This window comes from Malaya genurostris, chromosome 3 (genome assembly GCF_030247185.1).
Source record: "Malaya genurostris strain Urasoe2022 chromosome 3, Malgen_1.1, whole genome shotgun sequence".
Taxonomy (NCBI): Eukaryota; Metazoa; Arthropoda; class Insecta; order Diptera; family Culicidae; genus Malaya; species Malaya genurostris.
The window spans coordinates 120,788,962-120,810,641 of record NC_080572.1 but is presented as its reverse complement, the minus strand read 5'-3'; the positions used below and the strand labels follow the sequence as shown (position 1 = coordinate 120,810,641).

Genomic DNA, 21,680 nt, shown 5'->3' with positions numbered 1-21,680 from the left:
CAGCTTGAAGTGAACCCCACTGAAGGATATGGGCGGATACTGTTCTGTCAGGATGTGTGCTGATAAATTACAATAACAGCAGTAATGGATTTCTTTCCGTGCGGTCTTAGCAGTAATACGCGAAATTTTCCAAATTTGACACCACATGCCCCGAAATCAAACAATAGTAGGGGAAGGTCAAAGGCGAATAAAAACACTGGAATTTAACAATGTTTATACTTTTAGTATACATAACATTAAGATTTCACTGATCCGTTTCGATATATTAAACCTCATCCGCGAATGCCGTGTTACGCTGTAAATACAATCAATCATCATCGTCGAAAATTCTTATTAAATCGTTAATAGTAGCAGGATATTTTGTGATCGGGCAGACATTTTCCTTCTGCAGATGGGTTACAATACATTGGTAGCAGTACACATAGCTATAATAAAAGTATAAATGACCGAAGGTACTTAGGTGATTTGTTTAGGAAATTACCCAGATACTGAAACAGTAGTTGGTATGATCCACTTTTGAAGACAGAGCGGACAAATGTTTCGGTATCTGTCGCTGTAGATGTTGTTTTGAGGTGCATCAGGTACAGGTAGTTTGGACAGGTCTCCTACGTTAGCCTCATTCTGCCACCACTCTATAAATTGCAAGAAGAATGCTGACAGTTCTAAAGATCTCAGAAGAAGTGAACTCAACAAGGTTGCTAATCTGGAATTTAAATTTATACATTATCAACTATAATTTCTTAGTATTTATTGAAATTAAACAAATAGGTGCCAACATGTGAAAAGACAAATGTAACAAAAATAATGTTCTTTACTCGGGGTTTTAGAATTAAAATCAAGAAAATTGTACATAATTTTGAAGATTGGAATTTTCATCTACAAGTTCTGAGCATGATTTTTGTGTACATGAAAATAAAATCAGTATTTTTGGTGAAATTCGTTAAGGCCTATCGTATGTCATTTTCATATGTTAGTAAGACAACTTAATCAGATTTCGTTTCAAATTATCAGTGGTAAATGTAGCATTTCTTACTTGATTCTGCCCGACAACAGCTCTTTAAACTTCCAGGATTCCTCTTCTTCTGGTAGGTATATTAGTGATAGATTCAACCATCGTAGAACTGGCGAATGTGCAGTGCTCTTACCAGCTAGATATATGATGTACTGGAATAGCTTTACGCTTTCATAGCAAGCTTTCAAATAAGGAATGATCTGCACCAGCAAACGATTTTCTTGTGTTATGGGCTTACCGTTCTCGAAATCATCTTTCCATCGTTGTACTCTTTGTTCAATCTTGTGATATAGATATGGTATTACGACTAGACACACAAGAGACCATCTTCTATCGTTACTGTCAAAACATTTTGATTGGAGCGAAACACGTCTTAGTCCATAAAATACTTCCGACAGAGATCCTCCTTTATTACGAACATAGTAATTTTGTACAACAAAATTAAACAATAGATATGCTTCGTCATAATGCTTTAGAAGGTAACCGAAAGAGTTGGGCTTAATGACAGCCAGAAACTAGAGAAATAATTTAATAATTTTTTTCATTTCACTTTTTGAAAGATAAAAACTATTTACTTTGGCTATCCTTTTAAAAGCAGGATAAAACGTTGAATCCAGTGAATCTGCGGCGATGACTTCAAACAATGATGGTCGACTTTCTATATTTTGAGTTATATGTGCACCTTTAGCAGCCATTTGAGTGTAATGCGTATTGAAAAATATACGTTCGATGATTAGGAAGCGCGACAGATATCAATGTTATCAATTAAAATGTATGAGTTGGTTTAATAAAACATTGTATGAAATGTTTTTTTTTTGAATTATATTGTTTTTGTTTATTGTTATACGCTGCCGAAAATATACTCAATTTTATATTTTTTTTAACTCAACAAACTCGGTTGATAGAGTCTACACAGAAAATAAAAACTACCCAAGGGGCAAATCACTCTAAACTTTGTATGAACTCAAACAAGTTTTACCGGGAGTAAAAAAGTTTAGCAGGGATCTCGCTGGATTAGAATGGGATTAGAGAAGTTTAGCCGAGATCTGGAAATGCATTATTTTGACATAAGAAGCTGTAAACGTGGGAGCAGAGATGCCAGATATTTTCATAGAAAATCTGTATTGCTTTGTATAAAAAATCTGTATTTATCTGTATTCACTAAAGGAAGGAAATTTCGGAAATAAAATGATGTTTAAAGATGTTATTCCATTAGGTTATTGTTATAGAATGGCAGATGCAAGGAGCATTCCTTTATATCGTAAGTCCTTGCCGCACTGACAAGAACATTAAACGACGAAATTTAATTGTTTTTGGTATCAACCACAATTGAATTGTAAATCCATATACTTTTTTCGTTTGAAAATGATGACTTGGAATTCAAACGCCCAATACGCAACGTCAAGTCAGGTCATACAACTTTTCAGTCTGACAATAAAGTTTCATGACGCTGCACGAAAAAATTTTCATTTTAATATGGGCAATCAAACACGCTCAGACGGAAAAGTTTCATTATTTCTTTCTTACTTTTTGTGGTATCTGTATAAATCTGTATTTAAATTGAGAAATCTGTATAAAATCTGTACTCTGTATTAAATCTGTATGCGCATGTAAAAATCTGTATAATACAGATAAATCTGTATAAATGGCATCTCTGCGTGGGAGCTCGAATGGCAGATACACTTCAAACAAGATTAGGCAAAACTAGGTTGGATTAGTTTTAAATTACCCAAACTTATCTAGACTAGTTGGGATTAAATGAGATTAGAGAAAATTATTTTGGAATGACATGAGTTTATTAGTATGAGATTGTCTAGAGTTTAGAGTGATTTGCCCCTTGAAACTGCCTATTTTATTTAAATTTCTTGTTTTTAGACTGTGAACCATTTCGCGGTTAATTTAAACTGTTGGTTAAAATCTGACACTTGAGCGGTTTTTTTGATGTTGTCAAAAATTATATGTTTATAATTAAATTTCAATTTTATATTTTTTAACTCAACAAACCCGGTTGATAGAGTGTACCCAGAAAATAAAAACTGCCTATTTTATTTAAATTTCTTTTTTTAGACTGTGAACCATTTCGCGGTTAATTTAAACTTTTGGTTAAAATCTGACACTTGAGCGGTTATTTTGATGTTGTCAAAAATAACCCTGCTCAAGAGCATGGTTATTTTTGACAGATCGATGGTTATTTTCCGACAATGAAAAAAATCTTGCAATGAAACTGCAATGAAATGTCTAATATTAATTCTTTACTTGAAATTATTTCCAGTGGAAAATAAACCCAAATAACTTTCCGTCCGTCAAATTTTGAAATGGGCCGTAGTTTTAGTTAAATTTAACTACTCGACACAAAATAACTACTCAAGTGCCAGATATAAACCAAAAGTTAAAATTAACTGCGAAATGGTTCACAGCTTTAATAATGATTGGAGAAATGGGAGTAAGAAAATAACACTATTTTTTGCGATTTTCTTTTAAAGATATCGCTCAAAAAACAAATTCAATTGTTTTGCATAATACAAAGCATCATTCGAACAACATTTCGTTATTTTTAGTGTAAAAATATTGAGAAAAAAAGCCGGTGGAGCAGTATTTTTGAGTAGAGCTGTGCGCCGCCGCGCCACGCCGCCGCCGCCGATAATTTCGACACGCCGCCAATTTAAGAAAAAGATTATCAGCGCGCCGGTTATCCCATTTTAATCGTGCCGCCGATAATATTACATCAGCCGAAAAAATGATTTTGTCAATGTGGAAAATTGTTTACAGTTTTCATGAAAATTCATTGGAAATTACAGTACAGTCACTTTCCTCCTACTTATACTGAAACTCAGTACTACCATTGTCCACCGAAGCCAATGTCATTTGATTCAAAGTCTATTTTCTGTCTTTATTTAAAAGGTTTTGAGCTATTGGCACATTATCGCAACATTATCGGTCGCGACATCTGAAAATGAAAAATGGAACCAAGAAAAGGAGGGTTCTTCCGAAAAAAAAAATAATGTTAGGTTTTTTCGGATTAACATTTTTTTTTAGAAACAGTGTAGTGTTGATTTCTCGGGTACTAGAATGTTTAGCGATTTATTTTGGATACTTTATTTGTTATTTCCGGGCATTTGAAAAATGGTATTGAACAAAGTTTCATGCTCCATTCTAAATAAACGTTAGTTTTCGCACAATAAATTAAGATCAACGTTACCAACTCAAAGTAAAAACATTTTCTTCTACTTCTACTATGACTTTTCAAATGAATTTTCCCGTTTTTATAAGAAATCGTTACAAATGTGAGGTAATTAAAATTTGAATTTGTTAATTTGATATTATTTTTGATATCTGAATGAATTTGAGCGCCAAATCGATTTTATGTTAATTACATACGTACGAAAAAGATATACTTATTTTTAGAGTTGATAAAACGATTTTTATACATGATAATTATCAACTATGTAAAAAGCGATTTGAAAAATAGTTCCGAATAAAACTTCATATTTCTTGCTCATAATAAAAAAAAACCCTTTGTATATGAATGAAATATTTATTTAAACAATAGTCAACCATCTCCAAATAATCGCACTTATACTCATCTCAATTTCTCTTCTAATTCGATGCATTCGAAACCATTTACCATCTCTATTCACTGCGTTGGCTTTAATGGATCACATAAACATTAGGATCTTTGATTGTAGGTCGACAAAACAATAAGATAGAGAAATTGTCCTGTGTGAATCAATATTAAAATTTTTAATATGTTTATAATTGATTACGCCGAATCGCGCCGCCTCCGCCGCCGATGTTTTCAGGAAACAGCGTCACGCCGATTCGCCGCCGCCGCTGGTCAAAAAGACGTTTCAGCCGCCGATGATGACATTTTTGATCGGCGCACAGCTCTATTTTTGAGGACGCTTCTTAGAAATCATGATTTGCGGTGTACACTGTATCTCAGCGCAAACCAACAAATCGAGCAGTATAATTATAGTCAATGTGCGGAAAACCTTGATCAGAAATCTCGGTTGATTTTCCAGAAGGACGTAACAGCAAGTGACAGTTTCTCTTTGTTTACTTTCTCTTCTATTAATTACCAAGCGGTTTACACGTTTATCACTTAACCGACGACACGACCGGCCACTCGTCTATCAAAACTGTATCGAAAATTTAAGTAGCCCTCAGTAACTCGTAATGACAAAACGAAATCACTAATAAAAATGTTGAAACTGGCAACACAAGTTGATAAATTATTGATTTTTTATAACAGCTACCATGGTTACTATTTATTGAAGGCATGTAGAATGTAAATAAATGTGGAGTGATGTGATTAATGTTACATGGAATTATCCGAAATATTTCTGCTCGTCCGAAGTTACCTGTGGACGCCAGCAAGCATTCTTGAAATTGGTAGCGTATTCTCGTTACAGTTGAAAACTGGAAAATACTTCCAGCGACAATCATTATTATCACGTGCGACGTGGGATATAAGATGTCGCAAGTATCGCGCTTTATTCGTGTAGTGATGCGCTAATAGCGACGTTATGGATTGGCCAATGAACGTGATAAAAACGATTATCGCTGCTTGCGTTTTCCAGACCTCAACTGCAGCCACAACAGTTATTGTACTGTTGTAGAGATATCCCAGCACTTGGTCGGGTCAAAGGTCATGTAGAAAACGGAACTATTCTGAATAGTATTAAATGAATAGTAGTGATACATTTAATCTGAACATGGGTGTAAATTTTGATATAAATTTACCTTGTAACTAACGAGTGAATATACATTCTAACTTTCATATTTATTCGTGGTTTTACAAAAACTGTGAATATTTTTGGCAAGATGATACTAATAGAAAACTAATTTTATGTTAAGTATTGAAACGAAAGAATACATTTTATTACATGTTTAAAGGGTAATTAACAGTATTAGGAAAATGGCCATTGTTGCACAATACTAAAGCTACGCTTTGCTCATGCAATTTCTCATTGCAATTTTCCTGATGCAATTTCTTTCTTTCGACCTGGTCGTTAATTTGTACATTGGATCGGTTTCGCTTCGTCGTTGTGCAGCCTTTAGAATGACAAACAAAATAATGAACCTGTGACCTTTAAATATTTCATTTTGTGCGGGAGATCCAGTTTTCAGCTTAGTAAGTGAACTTTTCGGTTCCTCAGGACCGGTCAGCAATAGTACTTTTTCAATCGAAAAATCATTTGTTGTAAAAATATTCCACAAATTGTACTGATCGATTGATTTGAAATCCTAAAAGCTATTTTCTCCCAAGTACAAGTTACTGGGGCGACTGATGTAGCATTCGTGCAATAAACTCGTGGTCGGTTGATATACATCTCTCGCCAAGATTCGAATGGAGAACCTTCCAGATTCGCAACGTTGTTTCTACCGATTAAAAATTAGTTGTACTTTTTATTCAACTTTAGTCCAATCAGACTTATAGTGGTTTTCAGCTGGACATAGAATGCGACGGAATCGTCGCAGGATAGCGAAATAATGAGCGTCAGAAACACTGATGCCAGGTTTGCAGATTGGTATGTAAATTTGCAATTTCGTTTGTTAGCAGACTTTGCAATTAAGCCGACTTTTGTTCAGATTTTGGAAATTTTTATAAACAATCGTCCATTTTAATGACTTTTGCTATTACTGTAGGGTTGTCGTTTGGTTTTTTCGTCATACTTCTAAATATTGAGGTCATATAGGACCATTTCTAATACGCAGACGCCTAAAATTTCATCTGGCATCGCTGCCAGAAAATTAGACAGTTGTTTTAACCCCTTCGCTGTCTGTTGTATTGAAATTAACTAGCATTAGAGCCAAAAGAAAAATTAATCGGCTGTTTGATTGAGGCCAATCGCATTTTCAACTGGTAAAATTCCTTAGTGACAATTGTTATTTCATTGTTCGTCGAAAGCATCAACAAATGTATATCTGTCAAGGACGACCAACTTTTTAGAGTAGACAAATAGCACAATCGAATAAAGGACGAGGTTTTGAAAACCAAGGCGTCGATTAATACAAAATATAAATGAAAAGGGAACATACTAAGCACAAAATAACCATTATGTACGATTCAGACGATCCGTCTTCTTTTGTCACAATCAATCTCCGTCACCGGCACCGTCAACATTAATTACATGCATTCTTATGGAGCCATTCACACGTAACGTCACCGTCACGGATCGTCTTGACGGACGGAGCGTGTGAACGTTCCGGTAAAGAAAGTATTAAACTAATTTTGACGGAAGCTGACGTTCCGGTGGCGGTGACGGAAGGAGGCGGATCTTTTGAATCGTACATTATGTCGAATAAATAGAAAACGCTTAAAAAATCCGTGCCAGTTGTAGCCGTAATCTGCCACATACGCATTATCAATATGAATTCATTAAGACTGAAGTTTTCTTAATAATAAATAAAAAATTAGTCATTGTAACGGTCAATTTAAAAAATATTTTTTTCTGGCTTGTGGTCTCGAAGGGGTTGAATCGATGCGATTGACAGTTTCGCTATCTTTGCGGCATTTTGTCGCTATCTTATCGCATCGCAATCTTTTCTAGCCGACAGTGAAAATCACTATAACATACCTGATACAAGACCTTTCCCATATTCCGTGATCTCTTGCAGACTATTTGTTTATTTAGTCTGGGGTCCCTTGGTAACTAGCTCGTAGCAACTTAAACAGTGTTGCACGATAAATTTATTTTCACCGTTATCAAGGGGTCGCTAAATTTATGGTAACTGGTGGTAAATCGTCAAAGGACAAATTTAATGGTAATTTTTCTTCGGAGTGTCTGGTCGTGTCGTCGACTTAACTCTTTGCATAGAATGATGCTCGAAACGTTCGACTTCCAAACAAAACTGTGAAATCCAAAAAAATCTTTTTAGATCTCATCACAATAATCGAAAGAGAAAGTGAACAAAGAGAAATTGTCACTTGCTGTTACGGCCTTCTGGAAAATCAACCGAGAAATAGTGAATTCATTATCACTGAATCAATGATAAAATACACTCTCATTGAAAATAACTCAAAATTGAGTGACACATCACTCAAATTCATAAAAAAGCACGTACTTTAAACTTCCCTCTCAGCAGGCCGTTCAATTTTGTTGGTTTGTTGAACGACATATTGCACGAAATATTCGTTCAATTTGCTGGAACGGTTTGTTGTTGTTTTTTCTCTTGCAAAAATAGTGTGAAAATTAAGTGTTACCTTTACATAGAAAGAAAATTTGTTGTTATTCTACGTGAAGTAGAAGTATTGTGTAGGTATGTATTGTTAGTTTAAACAAATAAGTGGAAAAAACTTCAGGAATTCTGTAGTAAAACTAGTCCAACGGGGCTCCAACTTCTCATGTTAAAAATGGCTCAACAATGGACCTCTGTCTGCCGGGTTTGTTGAACGAAAAAAATGGCATTCGGTTCAACGGTCTGTTTCAAAATCGGCAAACGAAGGTCCCGTGTTGGCCTCCCGTTGAACGATTGATTGGACTTTCATTGGACCAATGATCCAACGTATTGGACCAATGAAGGACCACCGTTGAACGTTTTTTTCTAAGTGGGTTGAGTTACCACCTATCTACACATTTTTGCGTTAAGGGACGAAATTTTCAAAACTTGAGTAATTTTTACTCAAAATAAGAAAAAATATTTTGTTCAAAATTTGAGTAAGTTCAACTCAAAATTTGAGTCTCTTGCTCTCAAAATGAAGAAATTTTTCTTCGTAAATTTTCATATACAAAGTTATTTTTCTTTCTTTTGAATGCGCAAAATAGTGATTCGAAAACGTTTCCTTTTGAACGGTTTGGAGTGTTGCGCTTTTCACTAAGCATAATTGAAACCACAAAACATCTATGATTGACGTTGATTAATGTTTTCAAAACCGGATCTAGAAACGGCAATGGAAAACGACGTATTCTTGCATTCTTTATTTCGATAAGAATATTCCGAGAATGAAAACGCACTGAACTGCAAGAAGTATTTTTTTCACTCGAATGTTTAAAAACTCAACGCTTACTCTAATGTATGCGAGAGAACTTATGGCAACGAGTTTATTTTACTCAAATCCATACTCAAATTTTGACATATTGTTCCAGTTTATGAATTTGAGTAATCGCAACTCAAACCATTAGTTATGTTCAAAGAGCGTGTATGTTCAATCTAATTAGTATAAATCGATTAGCAAGCTTTTTACTTATCCCATACATTATTATTACATAGATAGCTGTTATTCCAGGGTAGCCGCCTGCATAGCGTTTTGGCTACCTGGGTAGCCATGGCCACCAGACGGCTACCAAAATTGATTCAGTGACGGTTGTCAAATCCAATTTGACAAAACAAAGTCGCCTGTATCTAAGTTAGCCGAGCGTTTTCATCTTCTCACCTTTGCTGAAAATGTCACAGATTTCAATGTGAAAAAATCCTGGTGGATACGGTTGTATCGTTTGAGTTGTATATCTGGCAGCGGTGAGGCAGTCGGTCACCAGAATGTCTGTCAGCCATATTTTTCCAGCTGGCAGCGTTTAGTCAGCCATCTGGCCGCCATGCGTATGCGGGCGACGAAGAGCAAAACGAAAGCAAATCTCCATTGCACTTACACACTTACCAGCCGCTACCTAATTTTGGGTCAAAACCTACACGAAATCAACTAAAGTGCACCCCCCCTTAATTTTGGGTAACGAGTGATGACCTCAAAATTAAGGTAAATGTGAGTGCCATAATAAGTGTTATGCCATAACAAAGCACGCTACCCATTTTTTACGATCAAGTCAAAGAGTGGATAACGACCTAATTTTGGGTAGCTTATAGAAGAGCTCGACAATGAGTGTTTTCTCCTCAAAAAAACCTGTTTTAATCATCCATAGTGGTGCAATGATGCCTTTCTCATATATATATATATATATATATATATATATATATATGTATATATATATATATATATATATATATATATATATATATATATATATATATATATATATATATATATATATATATATATATATATATATATATATATATATATATATATATATATATATATATATATACATATATATATATATATATATATATACATATATATATATATATATATATATATATATATATATATATATATATATATATATATATATATATATATATATATATATATATATATATATATATATATATATATATATATATATATATATATATATATATATATATATATATATATATATATATATATATATACCCATAATTCCGGAACCGTAAATAAGAGTGAAATAAAATTCAGGAATTTAGTATGGGACCTAAAGAGCTTTCATTTAAATCTAAGTTTGTGAAAATCGGTTCTGCCATCTCCAAAAAAAGTTGGTGCACTTATTTTCACAATTTTTTGCACATTTTACCTCATAATTCCAGAACCGGAAGTCGGATCCAAATAATATTCAGGAATTTTGTATAGGAGTACAAGACTTTGAATTTAAGTTTGTGAAAATCGGTTAAGCCATCTCCGATAAAAGTTAGTGCAAAACAACGTTACATACACACACAGTCATTTTGCGTACTCGACGAGCTGTGCCGAATGTTATATGACACTTGACCCTCCAGGTCTCGGTTCAAAAGTAGGTTTTCACAGTGATTGCATAAACCTTTCTATATGAGAAAGACAAAATAGGTAAAAGTGATTTTCAGTGTGCTCAATACGAAAAGCTCCGTTGAGATAGTGAGGGTTCCATGTTCACATTAGCTCTGATATCACTTGATATACCGAGATGATATGCATATCATGTCGAAGTGTTCACATATGATCTAAATGATATCGTTTGACAATCAAGTTGTCATATAGAATGTACCCATTAGAAGTAAGATAAATAATATTGCTTTTCTCTCCTACAATTCAATCAATAATTGAAGTCTTGCAATTATTGGTTTCCGAACCCCAGTATTCGTTGAAAAATTTAAAGTTATAATGATTGTTTATTGTCACTCTCAAAATGACGTTTATAAATGAGTACGTTCAATGCCATTATCCGTGTTGCTAGTAGCGATTTTTGACAACTCGACATGATATCGTACATGATATCCCGGATATCATGCCAAAATGGTGATACGCGTTGAGATAAAATTATATGGGATATCAAGTGATATCGCACATGATATCATCGGATATCAAGTATATCCGTATATCACTTGATATCAGCGCTAATGTGAACATACTATTACATTCAGTACATAATGATTTCTTGCCACAACTGACTTTAATCAGACCCTGTCAGCTTGAAGTGAAATGAATCTTTAGTTCAGCAACGCCATCGCACGGAATCACATTCAACATATCATATCAATTGTATGGGTGCGCTGTGCTGCTATTTTGTGTACTTCCATGTGCGAGATTCGATGCGGACTCACCTGAGGGCGCGATGCTCGCTAAAAAGGATGTTGCCAATGATTTGTTCGCGAAATGTGAGAGCTGGATATTTTGTTAATATGAGTCTATGCTTTAATGCTTCATGGGATGAGGCAATAACAAACTAAATAAAATCTAAGCAATGGTTCTAAGTAGTGATTACTTTCTTATTGTAAGTATCACTTGGATTGCAAAATTGCTCAATATAACTTAATATTTTTCCAAACATGCACGCAGAGAAATAGAACACATTAGATTCTAATATATTGAGTCTTTAAGTCAACTTCAAACAATTGTTTGAATCAAATAAAATTATTTTTGAATTAAAATTTGAATTAAATAAAACTCTTTTTGAATCAAATTTAGTATGGAAATGCACAGGATCCGCCATCTAACATTTTTATCTATTTTTATATATATAAAAAATAGGTATAGAATTCGCTCAAACTTTAGAAAAAAGGCCGAGGCCGAGTGTCATATACCAATCGATTCAGCTCGACGAACTGAGAAAATGTCCGGGTCAACTAAGAGGTCGAGATCTCAGCGATGGCTGGACCGATTTTGATCAAACTAGTCCCAAATTAAAGGTCTTCCCGTCACTCTGAACGCTATTGAATGGTTTTGAGATCGGATGTTTACTTTATGAGTTATACAAAATTTTATGTCAAAAAATGTTTTTTGACAATATCTGTCACAATTGCCATTGAAAAAAAAATGTTTTCAGACTTAGATTCCGCACGGTAATAACTATCCAACAAGCCATAGATTGTTAAAATCCGTCCATTTCAAACGGAAATATCGATATTTTTGTGTAAGCGACTTTTCCCCCTATTCCATCAGTATAAATTTTGAGCGCTGTATGACAACGCAATGCTTGGGAGCAACGTGAAACACAATATTTTTTTTACAGTAACACGCAATTGTTTCTAGGTACCAATCTACAACATCTTTTTATGACTTTTTGCCTCGGACCGATTTTAGCATGGTACATTTTTGGCAACATAATCGTTCGAATATGACATATGTAAACCAGATGATGGCCGCATTTTCGAGTTGAAAGTAATTCTATAATTATATTGATTTAAACTACTTAGCAATAAATGCTGCAAGAACATAACACCTATGTGCCATTCGAATCAGTTCGTCGAGATCAGCAAATGCGTGTGTGACAAATAATTTCACTTAATTTTCTCGGAGATGGTTCAACCAGTTTTTACAAACTCAGATTCATATGAAAAGTCGTATACTCTCAAACAAGGTTCCTAAATTACATTTGGACCCGACTTCTGGTTCCGGAACTACAGGATGATATGCGAAACGAAATTGCAACTCATTTTTCTCGCAGATAGCTGTACCGATCTAAGATTCAATGAAAGGTTTTAAAATCCTATAAAACATCTTGCGTTTTAGTCATATCCGACTTCCGGTTCAGGAGATACAGGGATATTAGTATAAAAATGTTTATTTCACATAAAGTAATCAGGTTTATCGGGTTTGCAGATTTGGATAGTCGATAACCAAATAAATTTATTTCAGTTTAAGGTGTATTCAGTTTTCGATTTGGAAGGTACCCAAACTGTAAATTATACAGCTCCTGAGGTGGATTCAACTGACTTCGGCTACACCGATTTTCGAATTCCGGTTCCAGTATCGACCCGTTTCTCAAAGCTCAATCGTTTTCTCAAAAAAGGCTAAATCGAATTTCAAAAACAAAAATTCAAAATAAAGGATTTATGGTCCCATACAAAATTAATGAATTTTATTCGATTTTGGAATTACAGGGTGATGAGTTTTTAAAATTCATACCGATATAGTAAACGAGGCCAAAAACGCTTCAAAGTTGGCCTCAAAACTATTGCTATTTATGCGTCTTATTAATTTATGGCCATACGAATCGTTTTCGGTTATGCTGGTTCCTGAATACCGGTTCTGGTAGTATCGTAAATAACCGTAAACTCTAAAGTGGAACTTATTTCGACATCTCATGGAATGTTCAATCGATTATTACACGTTCAGATTCAAATTCGATCCGATTTGCAGTTTCGACATTACAGAGTAATAGATGAATAGAACTTTAAATTGTCGCTTGAAACGATGGTCATTAAAATAATGTCATGAGAACTGAAACACCGAAGAATTTTCAAACAAAAAACACATGCGGATTGATAAAAAAAGGTATCATCTCACTGCTAGGTGGATTAAGCACGTTTTTATTTAACCAGCGGTTATTTCGACATTGGTGACCTCTATGTCACTTCTGATTTGACAGAAACTTAGTTTTATCCTTCCGCTGAACGAAAATATTTGTATATACGTATTAGAGATGGTCGGGTATAGAAATTCCTATACCCGAACCCGACCCGTACCCGAGTGATCAGCAAAAAAATTAACCGTACCCGTCCCGTACCCGATCAAAAATTAAAAAAATTACCCGACCCGACCCGTACCCGATAAATGATTAAAAAAAATTACCCGTACCCGAAAAAAAATTAAAAATTTTACCCGTACCCGATTAAAAATTACCTGTACCCGTACCCGACCCGAACGAGTAGTGAAAATTTTACCAAAATTCACTATGGAAAAATTAAAGTGTTTTAGATATCGAGCCGTATCAGGCTCTAGTTGGTAAGTAAAATACATTAAAATGCTTGTTTACATTTAAAAATATAAATACACTGTGAAGCATGAATACAGGGTCCGCCATGTAACTTTTTTTTAAACATGCAATAAAACACAAACGGTTCATCCGATTTCAAAATTTATTTTTTCATATTAAAGTACAATCCTTCCGGTTAATTGTGGAATACAATTTCATTCAAATGGCTGCCTCGGCTGGCCTTGCAGTACGCAATACGGTCGGTCCAGTTTTTTAGTACATTTTCGATTGTATGCAGCTTTATTTCAGCTATGGCTGCACGAATGTTGTCCTTCAAGGCTTGAATTGTCTCTGGCTTGTCCACATAACACTTATCTTTGACAACTCCCCAAAGATAATAGTCTAACGGCGGCAAATCACAGCTCCGAGGCGGCCAAACGACATTCGAATTTCGACTAATAATTCGATCTTCGAGGACTGTACGTAAAAGATCGATCGTAGCGTTAGCTGTGTGGCTCGAAGCGCCGTCTTGTTGGAACCGAATGGTGTCCAAGTCTTCCTCTTCAAGTAACAGGAAGAACCAATCGCTAATCATGGTGCGGTAGCTCTCGCTATTGACTGTGGCGATGGCTTCTGCCTCATTTACGAAGATAAATGGGCCAATGATGCACCAAACCGTCACTCTCCGAGGATGCATCGGCTTCTCCACGATAACATGCGGGTTTTCCGTCCCCCAGATGCGACAATTTTGCTTATTAACAGACCCGCCGAGATGAAAATGCGCCTCATCCGAGAAGATGATTTTTCTGCACACCATGATTTTCAAAGTAAAACTGCACTACTTTCACGCGTTTCTCAAGCGTATACACAACCATTTTCGTTCAGCGGAAGGATACAACTAAGTTACTGTCAAATCAGAAGTGACATTTAGGTTACTAATGTCGAAATAAACGCTAGTTCAAAAATAAATGTTAGATGGCGGACCCTGTAGATTTCCAATGTCTTTGGTACTTTATACTCATTTACAAATGTCAACAAAAGAGAGTAATATCTACTCAAATTTTTCAAGAAGCATATTTAGCCAATATGTCGTAATACCCGTTGTATTCAATTTTGGGTAGGTATGGTTTTTACGAAACAGTGTGACCTTTGATTCGATTCTTAAGAGCCACAAGTAAGCGTGCTCATTATCTTGACACACAAATCAAAATTCACATTCAAATCACTTGAAAAATCACGTAAAATGGTTCCAAATGTCTAATTGAATATTATACGTGACGAAAATTAATGTTATGCGAGCATTCCCTAAAATTAATAGAGTATCATCAGTTCGTTTACGTGTATTTACCAAACATCAAACAATGTACGTGTATTCGATTTTGAAAATGGTGAACAGTGAGTCCTTCAAGTGTAAGTAGTTTAAACATTCGCAGGAAATTTGTTTTGGTTAAAAATTTTTACTACAAAGCAAAATAAATTATGATTTTGATTTAAATTAATCTGTCAACTGTGTAAGTCTCACAAACCCACACCCACTATGTTAACGGTAGCTGGCGGTTTTTACAGCCATTGAACTTTTTTGCCACCTCTGGTGGAACCCTCAACGAGTGAACGCGGTGAAAATTTGAGTATTTCGCGAGAAAAGATTTTCACCCGTACTTTTGCGACTCCACGTTGTCACGTATCGAGATTTTCACTTGTTGTCCAGTGAAAAGAAACGAAAATTAACTGGCAATATAGCCCAACTTGCTGTGCCATCAATCGGTGTCATTTCAAGTGAGGTTACACCACCCAGAAGTGAAGAATAAGAAGAACTTCTATGCAGATTTTCTGAAATAAATGTTCATGTTTTTATGGTAAAAGCCCTAATGATTTATATGAAAATTTTGAAAATCTCCAACCAATATTTAAAATAACAGTTTTCTTGTATCTGAATGTGTATCACATAACTTTTCACGTAACTATGATTGATCGCTTTTTTTAAATGAAGAAAAGAAATGTTTTTTTTTCTGGAAATGTCAAAACACCTTGAATCAAATTGTTTATTTTTTGGAAGAACTGTTTTGCAATAAAAAATTCTCGTCAACGTATAAACATATTTATGTGAAGTACAAATGGTCGGGTAATCGATCAGAAAAAAAAATTTACCCGTACCCGAGTGAGCAGTAAATTTTATTACCCGTACCCGAGTGAGCAGTAAAATTTTTTACCCGTACCCGATTGAAAATAAAAAATTTTACCCGTACCCGACCAAAAACCCGTCAGGTACGGGTACGGGTCGGGTTTCGGGTAAAATACCCGATACCCGACGTATACGAAATCGCAGATCACTCTATCTTGAGTTTATCTTTGGTTATGCAATGACGAGTCTAAGACGAAACTTAATGTTTATGTTGAACGGCAGGTGGCATAACAGTTCAACATAAACTGTTATGCACTGACTAGACTAAGACGAAAAGTAAAGATGATTTCGTTTTACGATTTCTGCATAAGTGTTAATCAAACGTACCGCGAAAAATCATTGAAACATTAATGATCTAGTTTTTACCCAATTTCTACATGTTATATGTTAGAGCAAATTCAGCAGCTGCAAGATTCATATGGGTGGTCTATAATGTAAATAGCGGCCCTTACACGAGCATTAAAAATGTCATTTTAAATGATGACTAACTAATGATGTAATTCAAATTTGTTTGAAATTTCGTCATTAGTGCACCATTACACGTTCATTAAAATGATATTATTTTTTATTAATGACATTTTTAATAGCGGCCCTTACACGAGTCATTAAAAATGTCATTACTAAAAAATAATATCATTTTAATGAACGTGTAATGGTGCACTAATGACGAAATTTCTAACAAATTTGAAATACATCATTACTTAGTCATCATTTAAAATTACATTTTTAATGCTCGTGTAAGGGCCGCTAATGAAACTGAAACAACCCAGTAAATCCGAACATCGGACGCATCGTGCAAGAAAGCTTTTGATTGCGTTTCGAGCTTGCATAGTGTATCGGTAGAACAACAGAGTGAAGATATACCAAAGCAGAGAGCGGATGTCTGATTACTCAGGTGATGAGATATATCGGGGTTGGATTTCCAACCTCGAACGTAGGGTCAGAGTTTTTCTGGCCCTAAGAGGCGAATGACCTAAAGGTTAAAACCTCTATGATCGATACAAATGTTTAACAATCTTTCTCACCCTATCGGGAAGACGTCGGCTCGAAAATGTCTTGTTTGATATTCCTTCGCTCTGTTTCTCTAGCGATACATAATGTAAACATAAAGCTTTTTTAGGTCAGCGCGGTTGATGCAAATGGTGCAGAATTGTCCGATGACGGGCCGATCGAAGCGCTACGATCGGCCCTATATCGTGCTCAATCGGTCCGATAATCGGACCGATGATCGGACTTATGCGGGTCTACAAATTTCACTGGGAAGCGTATCCCCAGCAATCCGTTTTATTTTTATTTATTCGACCAATTTTACTGTCAAATTTAAAACTGGTATACATTGCCGTTCTATTTTTTCTATATTTGAAACACAGATAAAACGCTGCTGGGGTTGCCAGCTTATTTTGTTATAATTTCTAGATTTAAATTTTAAAACTGACATAAATTATGCATCTAGAGCTAGAACATTCCTGAATATGCCCTAAGTATTCGATTTATGATAAATAAATCTGAACCAGGAAAAATTCTAAATTTTCAATTGGGTACAATTCTGTTTAGATTGAAGAAAGAGTATCATGTCAGCCGTCTGGTTCTTTTCTAGAAAATATTACTCTAAATTTGAATATTTGATAAAGAACATGTATGTATACCGGCATTTTCAGGTTCTGCCGGTTTTGCACACGGTACTTTGTTTTGTTTAGTGCAATTTGCTCTTGAAATACGTAAGTACTTCAATAGTGAGCTTGCTAAAATCGTATCAGCTCTTCATTATCTAACGATTCCGTTTTAGTACCGTTCAAAACCGCAGATTGTAGTCAAAATGACTGGTACTACAGGAAAGGTAAATCAAATAAAATCATTTTATGTTATGTAGGTAATTGCGCTATTCGTAACAATTGTATACCTTAATTTTAATACTATCCAGTAGCTATAACATGGATAGTCTTCTGAGAATATATACATACTTCTGTTAATAAGTTCTATCAGTCGAACTCTATAATTTAAAGTAACATTAATTTCTCCATCCTGTTAATTATTCATCAAACAAAAAGTAACTGATCGTATGATTTCAGTAGTAGCATATTAGTATCAATACAACTATTTACTTTCTGCGTAAATAACGTGAATATTTTTTGTGCACTCAACTTTCCCCCTAAAGACGTCAAAGCATATTCAAAATAAAATTTTTAATTTCAGGTGATTTCTTGTAAGGCAGCCGTCGCCTGGGAACCAAAGAAACCTTTATCTGTTGAGACGATTGAGGTTTCACCTCCGAAAGCTGGTGAGGTACGGATAAAAATCTCCGCTTCAGGAGTATGCCACACAGACGCATATACCTTGGATGGACATGATTCAGAAGGCGTTTTCCCGGTTATTCTGGGACATGAGGGTGCTGGCATAGTGGAAAGTGTTGGCGAAGGAGTAACAAAGTTTAAACCAGGAGATCATGTTATTCCATTATACATTCCACAGTGCTTTGAATGTAAATTCTGTAAAAGCCCGAAAACGAATTTATGTCCGAAAATAAGAGCTAGTCAAGGGAAAGGATTGCTTCCAGATGGAACTTCACGTTTCACTTGCAATGGTAAGCAAGTCTTTCATTTCATGGGAACCTCTACGTTCTCCGAATACACCGTTGTCGCCGAAATTTCTTTGTGTAAAATCGATGATACTGCTCCGCTTGAAAAAGTATGTCTATTAGGATGTGGCATTCCAACTGGTTATGGCGCTGCATTGAACACTGCTAAGGTTGAAAAAGGTAGTAGTTGTGCTATTTGGGGCTTGGGAGCCGTTGGTTTAGCTGTCGCGATGGGTTGCAAAGCTGCAGGAGCAACTAGGATCATTGGGGTTGATATTAATCCAGATAAGTTTAAACTAGCGGAAAAGTTTGGATGCAACGAATTTGTCAACCCAAAGGATTATGAAAAGCCCATTCAGCAGGTTTTGATTGAAAAAACAGATGGTGGATTAGACTATACATTCGAGTGCGTAGGAAATGTTATGACAATGCGTGCTGCTCTGGAATCATGTTGTCGTGGATGGGGAGTATCGACTATAATTGGGGTCGCAGAGTCAGGACGAGAAATTTCAACACGCCCATTTCAACTAGTGACCGGTAGAACTTGGAAAGGCACAGCATTTGGAGGCTGGAAAAGCGTTGAAAGCGTACCTAAACTGGTCACACAATATCTAAACAAACAGCTGATGGTGGATGAGTTTATCACTCATTCAATGTCGATTGATAAAATCAACGATGCATTTACATTAATGCATGAAGGAAAAAGTCTCAGATCTATCGTTAAGTTTTAAAATAACAGAAAATAAATTCATAACTTTCGATCCGTATTCGTTCTATTGTTAATTTTTTAGGCAATTGCGCCAATTTCTCCGGTTCAAAGATCCAGAGCAGAAATGAGTAATTCGTACGCGAACGGTTCAAAAGTACTGGTTCTTGTGAAAGAATGAATGATCAATGGCCCTTATTACTGGTATCACTACACGGGGAAAATCGAGTAAAGTGAATGTAAATCTTTATTACGGAAGTCGCTTCAGACAAAAGTAATTACTTGAATGCACTTGATGTCATTATGAACATCACGCCATCAACATTTTGTTAAAATAAGTTTTTTTCCCACTACAGTGATCACTTCACTATCTGTGATACTGGTAATAGGGAAAATCGAGTGAAGTGAAATTCACTTAGTGAATGTGAAAGTGATAGTGATACCGGTAATAATGCCCCGTTTACACTTCTGCTAGCTGCCAGCATGATAGTGCTAGTGTACTGCTCTCTTAGGAAAAAAAAATGTTCAACGGTGGTCCTTCGTTGGTCTAATACGTTGGATCATGGGACCACACCCTCTTGTGAGGAATTCTGGTACCCGTCAGAAGGCTGGCTGTATTCCGGCTGCTGTCAAAATTGTCCATGCGAAATTGCGTCATTATTTCGCCGTACGTGTCTTGTTTATTTCCCTCCTCTTTCTTTTTTCTTTTTTTTTATTCGACTTCATTTGATATTCGTCAATCCCGCATGTACGTAAAAAAAACGAATCTTGAGACGAGGTAAATGAGATTGATATATGGGTATGTTTGGTAGTGAGAAAGCAATGTTATTGGCAATAACATTTTCCATGATTAGTATATGTGGAAGGCAATAACTTATTGCCTTTCAAATGTACTTTTTATTGAAAAAATAAGACCAAGACTCTAAAAATGTAGAACCGATTCGAAACGGTTGTGCCAATCTTGTATGTCAAGAATCCGACAGAAACAGAACCGATAATAATCGCTAACGGGCCATAAGGGCCAATAATTCTTTTTTCGAGCACGGTGGTTCTCTAATAAGAAAGCTTGTCACTCCACACTTCCGCTCAATTATCTTGGAAATGGCTAAACCAATTTCAACAAGTTTAAGCTTTCTTACCTACATTATCGAAATGACATAAAGAGTAATGAATTCTTACTCGACTACTCGATTTTTCAATGCTCGATCGGTTCAGTGCTAGAATTTTCGCTGAGTTGGGTCCCACTTAGAAAAAAACGTTCAACGGTGGTCCTTCATTGGTCCAATACGTTGGATCATTGGTCCAATGAGAGTCCAATCAATCGTTCAACGGGAGTCCAACACGGGACCTTCGTTTGCCGATTTTGAAACAGACCGTTGAACCGAATGCCATTTTTTTGGTTCAACAAACCCGGCAGACAGAGGTCCATTGTTGAGCCATTTTTAACATGAGGAGTTGGAGCCCCGTTGGACTAGTTTTACTTCAGAATTTCTGAAGTTTTTTCCACTTATTTGCTTAAACTAACAATACATACCTGCACAATACTTCTACTTCACGTAGAATAACAACAAATTTTCTTTCTATGGAACGGTAACACTTAATTTTCACACTATTTTTGCAAGAGAAAAAACAACAACAAACCGTTCCAGCAAATTGAACGAATATTTCGTGCAATATATCGTTTAACAAGCGCTCAAAAATCAACAAAATTGAACGGCCTGCTGATAGGGGTGCTCGATCAACTCGATTGACAGTGACAGTATAAATGTCATTGAGTTTTCGTTCATTTTACGAATGTGTTAGTGTAAAAGTTAGGTGACTTACGCCATTTTATTACACTCCATCTAGAGGAATGGATGATGCTAACTAAGGTAGGACTTTTTGGTTCATTTCCAACGAATTTCAATAATTTATGCTAGAATTCCAAAAGAACTGGTTATTTATTAGTTCTGTATATCCGAAAAACTTGAAGATTTGAACTTGAATATATCAGTTATATAATTTTTTTGTTTAGAAATAAACTTAAAATCAGCACGAAAACAAAAAAGAAACGAAAAAGTATGAGAAGAAAACGAATTGACAATTTAGTTCGCATCTTCTCACTCAATTCCGACAGATTTCCGAATCAACCGGTTGTAGGCGAAATTCATTCGGAATCGGTTGTTGTACTGGAGGTGGAATTTATTCGGAATTTCACATGATTTCCACATGGAATT

At 35.4% G+C, this 21,680-nt stretch overlaps 2 protein-coding genes across 3 annotated transcripts; one reads left to right on the top strand and one right to left on the bottom strand.

Annotated features, from left to right (window-relative positions):
- Positions 1-202: 202 nt before the first annotated feature.
- On the bottom strand, positions 203-1,859 carry LOC131438631 (peroxisome assembly protein 12-A). The gene is made up of 4 exons (XM_058608768.1): positions 1,588-1,859; positions 1,034-1,527; positions 482-703; positions 203-425 (listed from the first exon to the last, which is right to left on the bottom strand). The coding sequence occupies exons 1-4, from the start codon at positions 1,705-1,707 to the stop codon at positions 308-310; spliced, it is 954 nt and encodes a 317-aa protein (XP_058464751.1). The 5' UTR covers positions 1,708-1,859; the 3' UTR covers positions 203-307.
- Positions 1,860-17,819: 15,960 nt separating this feature from the next.
- Positions 17,820-19,525, top strand: LOC131437727 (alcohol dehydrogenase class-3). Of its 2 annotated transcripts, XM_058607253.1 has the most exons (3): positions 17,820-17,901; positions 17,970-18,020; positions 18,377-19,525. In XM_058607253.1, exons 2-3 carry the CDS (start codon positions 18,000-18,002, stop codon positions 19,487-19,489), a joined length of 1,134 nt encoding a protein of 377 aa, XP_058463236.1. In that variant the 5' UTR covers positions 17,820-17,901; positions 17,970-17,999; the 3' UTR covers positions 19,490-19,525. The 2 variants fall into 2 exon arrangements, with proteins under 2 accessions (XP_058463236.1, XP_058463235.1); XM_058607252.1 differs by having other exon boundaries at positions 17,885-18,020.
- The last annotated feature ends 2,155 nt before the right edge of the window (positions 19,526-21,680 follow it).

What these genes read in the sequence shown, in the direction of transcription:
- LOC131437727 (XM_058607253.1), top strand. Translation starts at nt 18,000, where the DNA reads ATGACTGGTACTACAGGAAAG. An exon ending in TGACTGGTACTACAGGAAAG is followed by an intron (nt 18,021 to 18,376) that starts GTAAATCAAATA and finishes TTTTAATTTCAG; the next exon opens with GTGATTTCTTGTAAGGCAGC.
- LOC131438631 (XM_058608768.1), bottom strand. Translation starts at nt 1,707, where the DNA reads ATGGCTGCTAAAGGTGCACATATAACTCAAAATATAGAAAGTCGACCA. An exon ending in CTTTTAAAAGGATAGCCAAA is followed by an intron (nt 1,528 to 1,587) that starts GTAAATAGTTTT and finishes TTATTTCTCTAG; the next exon opens with TTTCTGGCTGTCATTAAGCC. An exon ending in ACTACTGTTTCAGTATCTGG is followed by an intron (nt 426 to 481) that starts GTAATTTCCTAA and finishes CTTTTATTATAG; the next exon opens with CTATGTGTACTGCTACCAAT.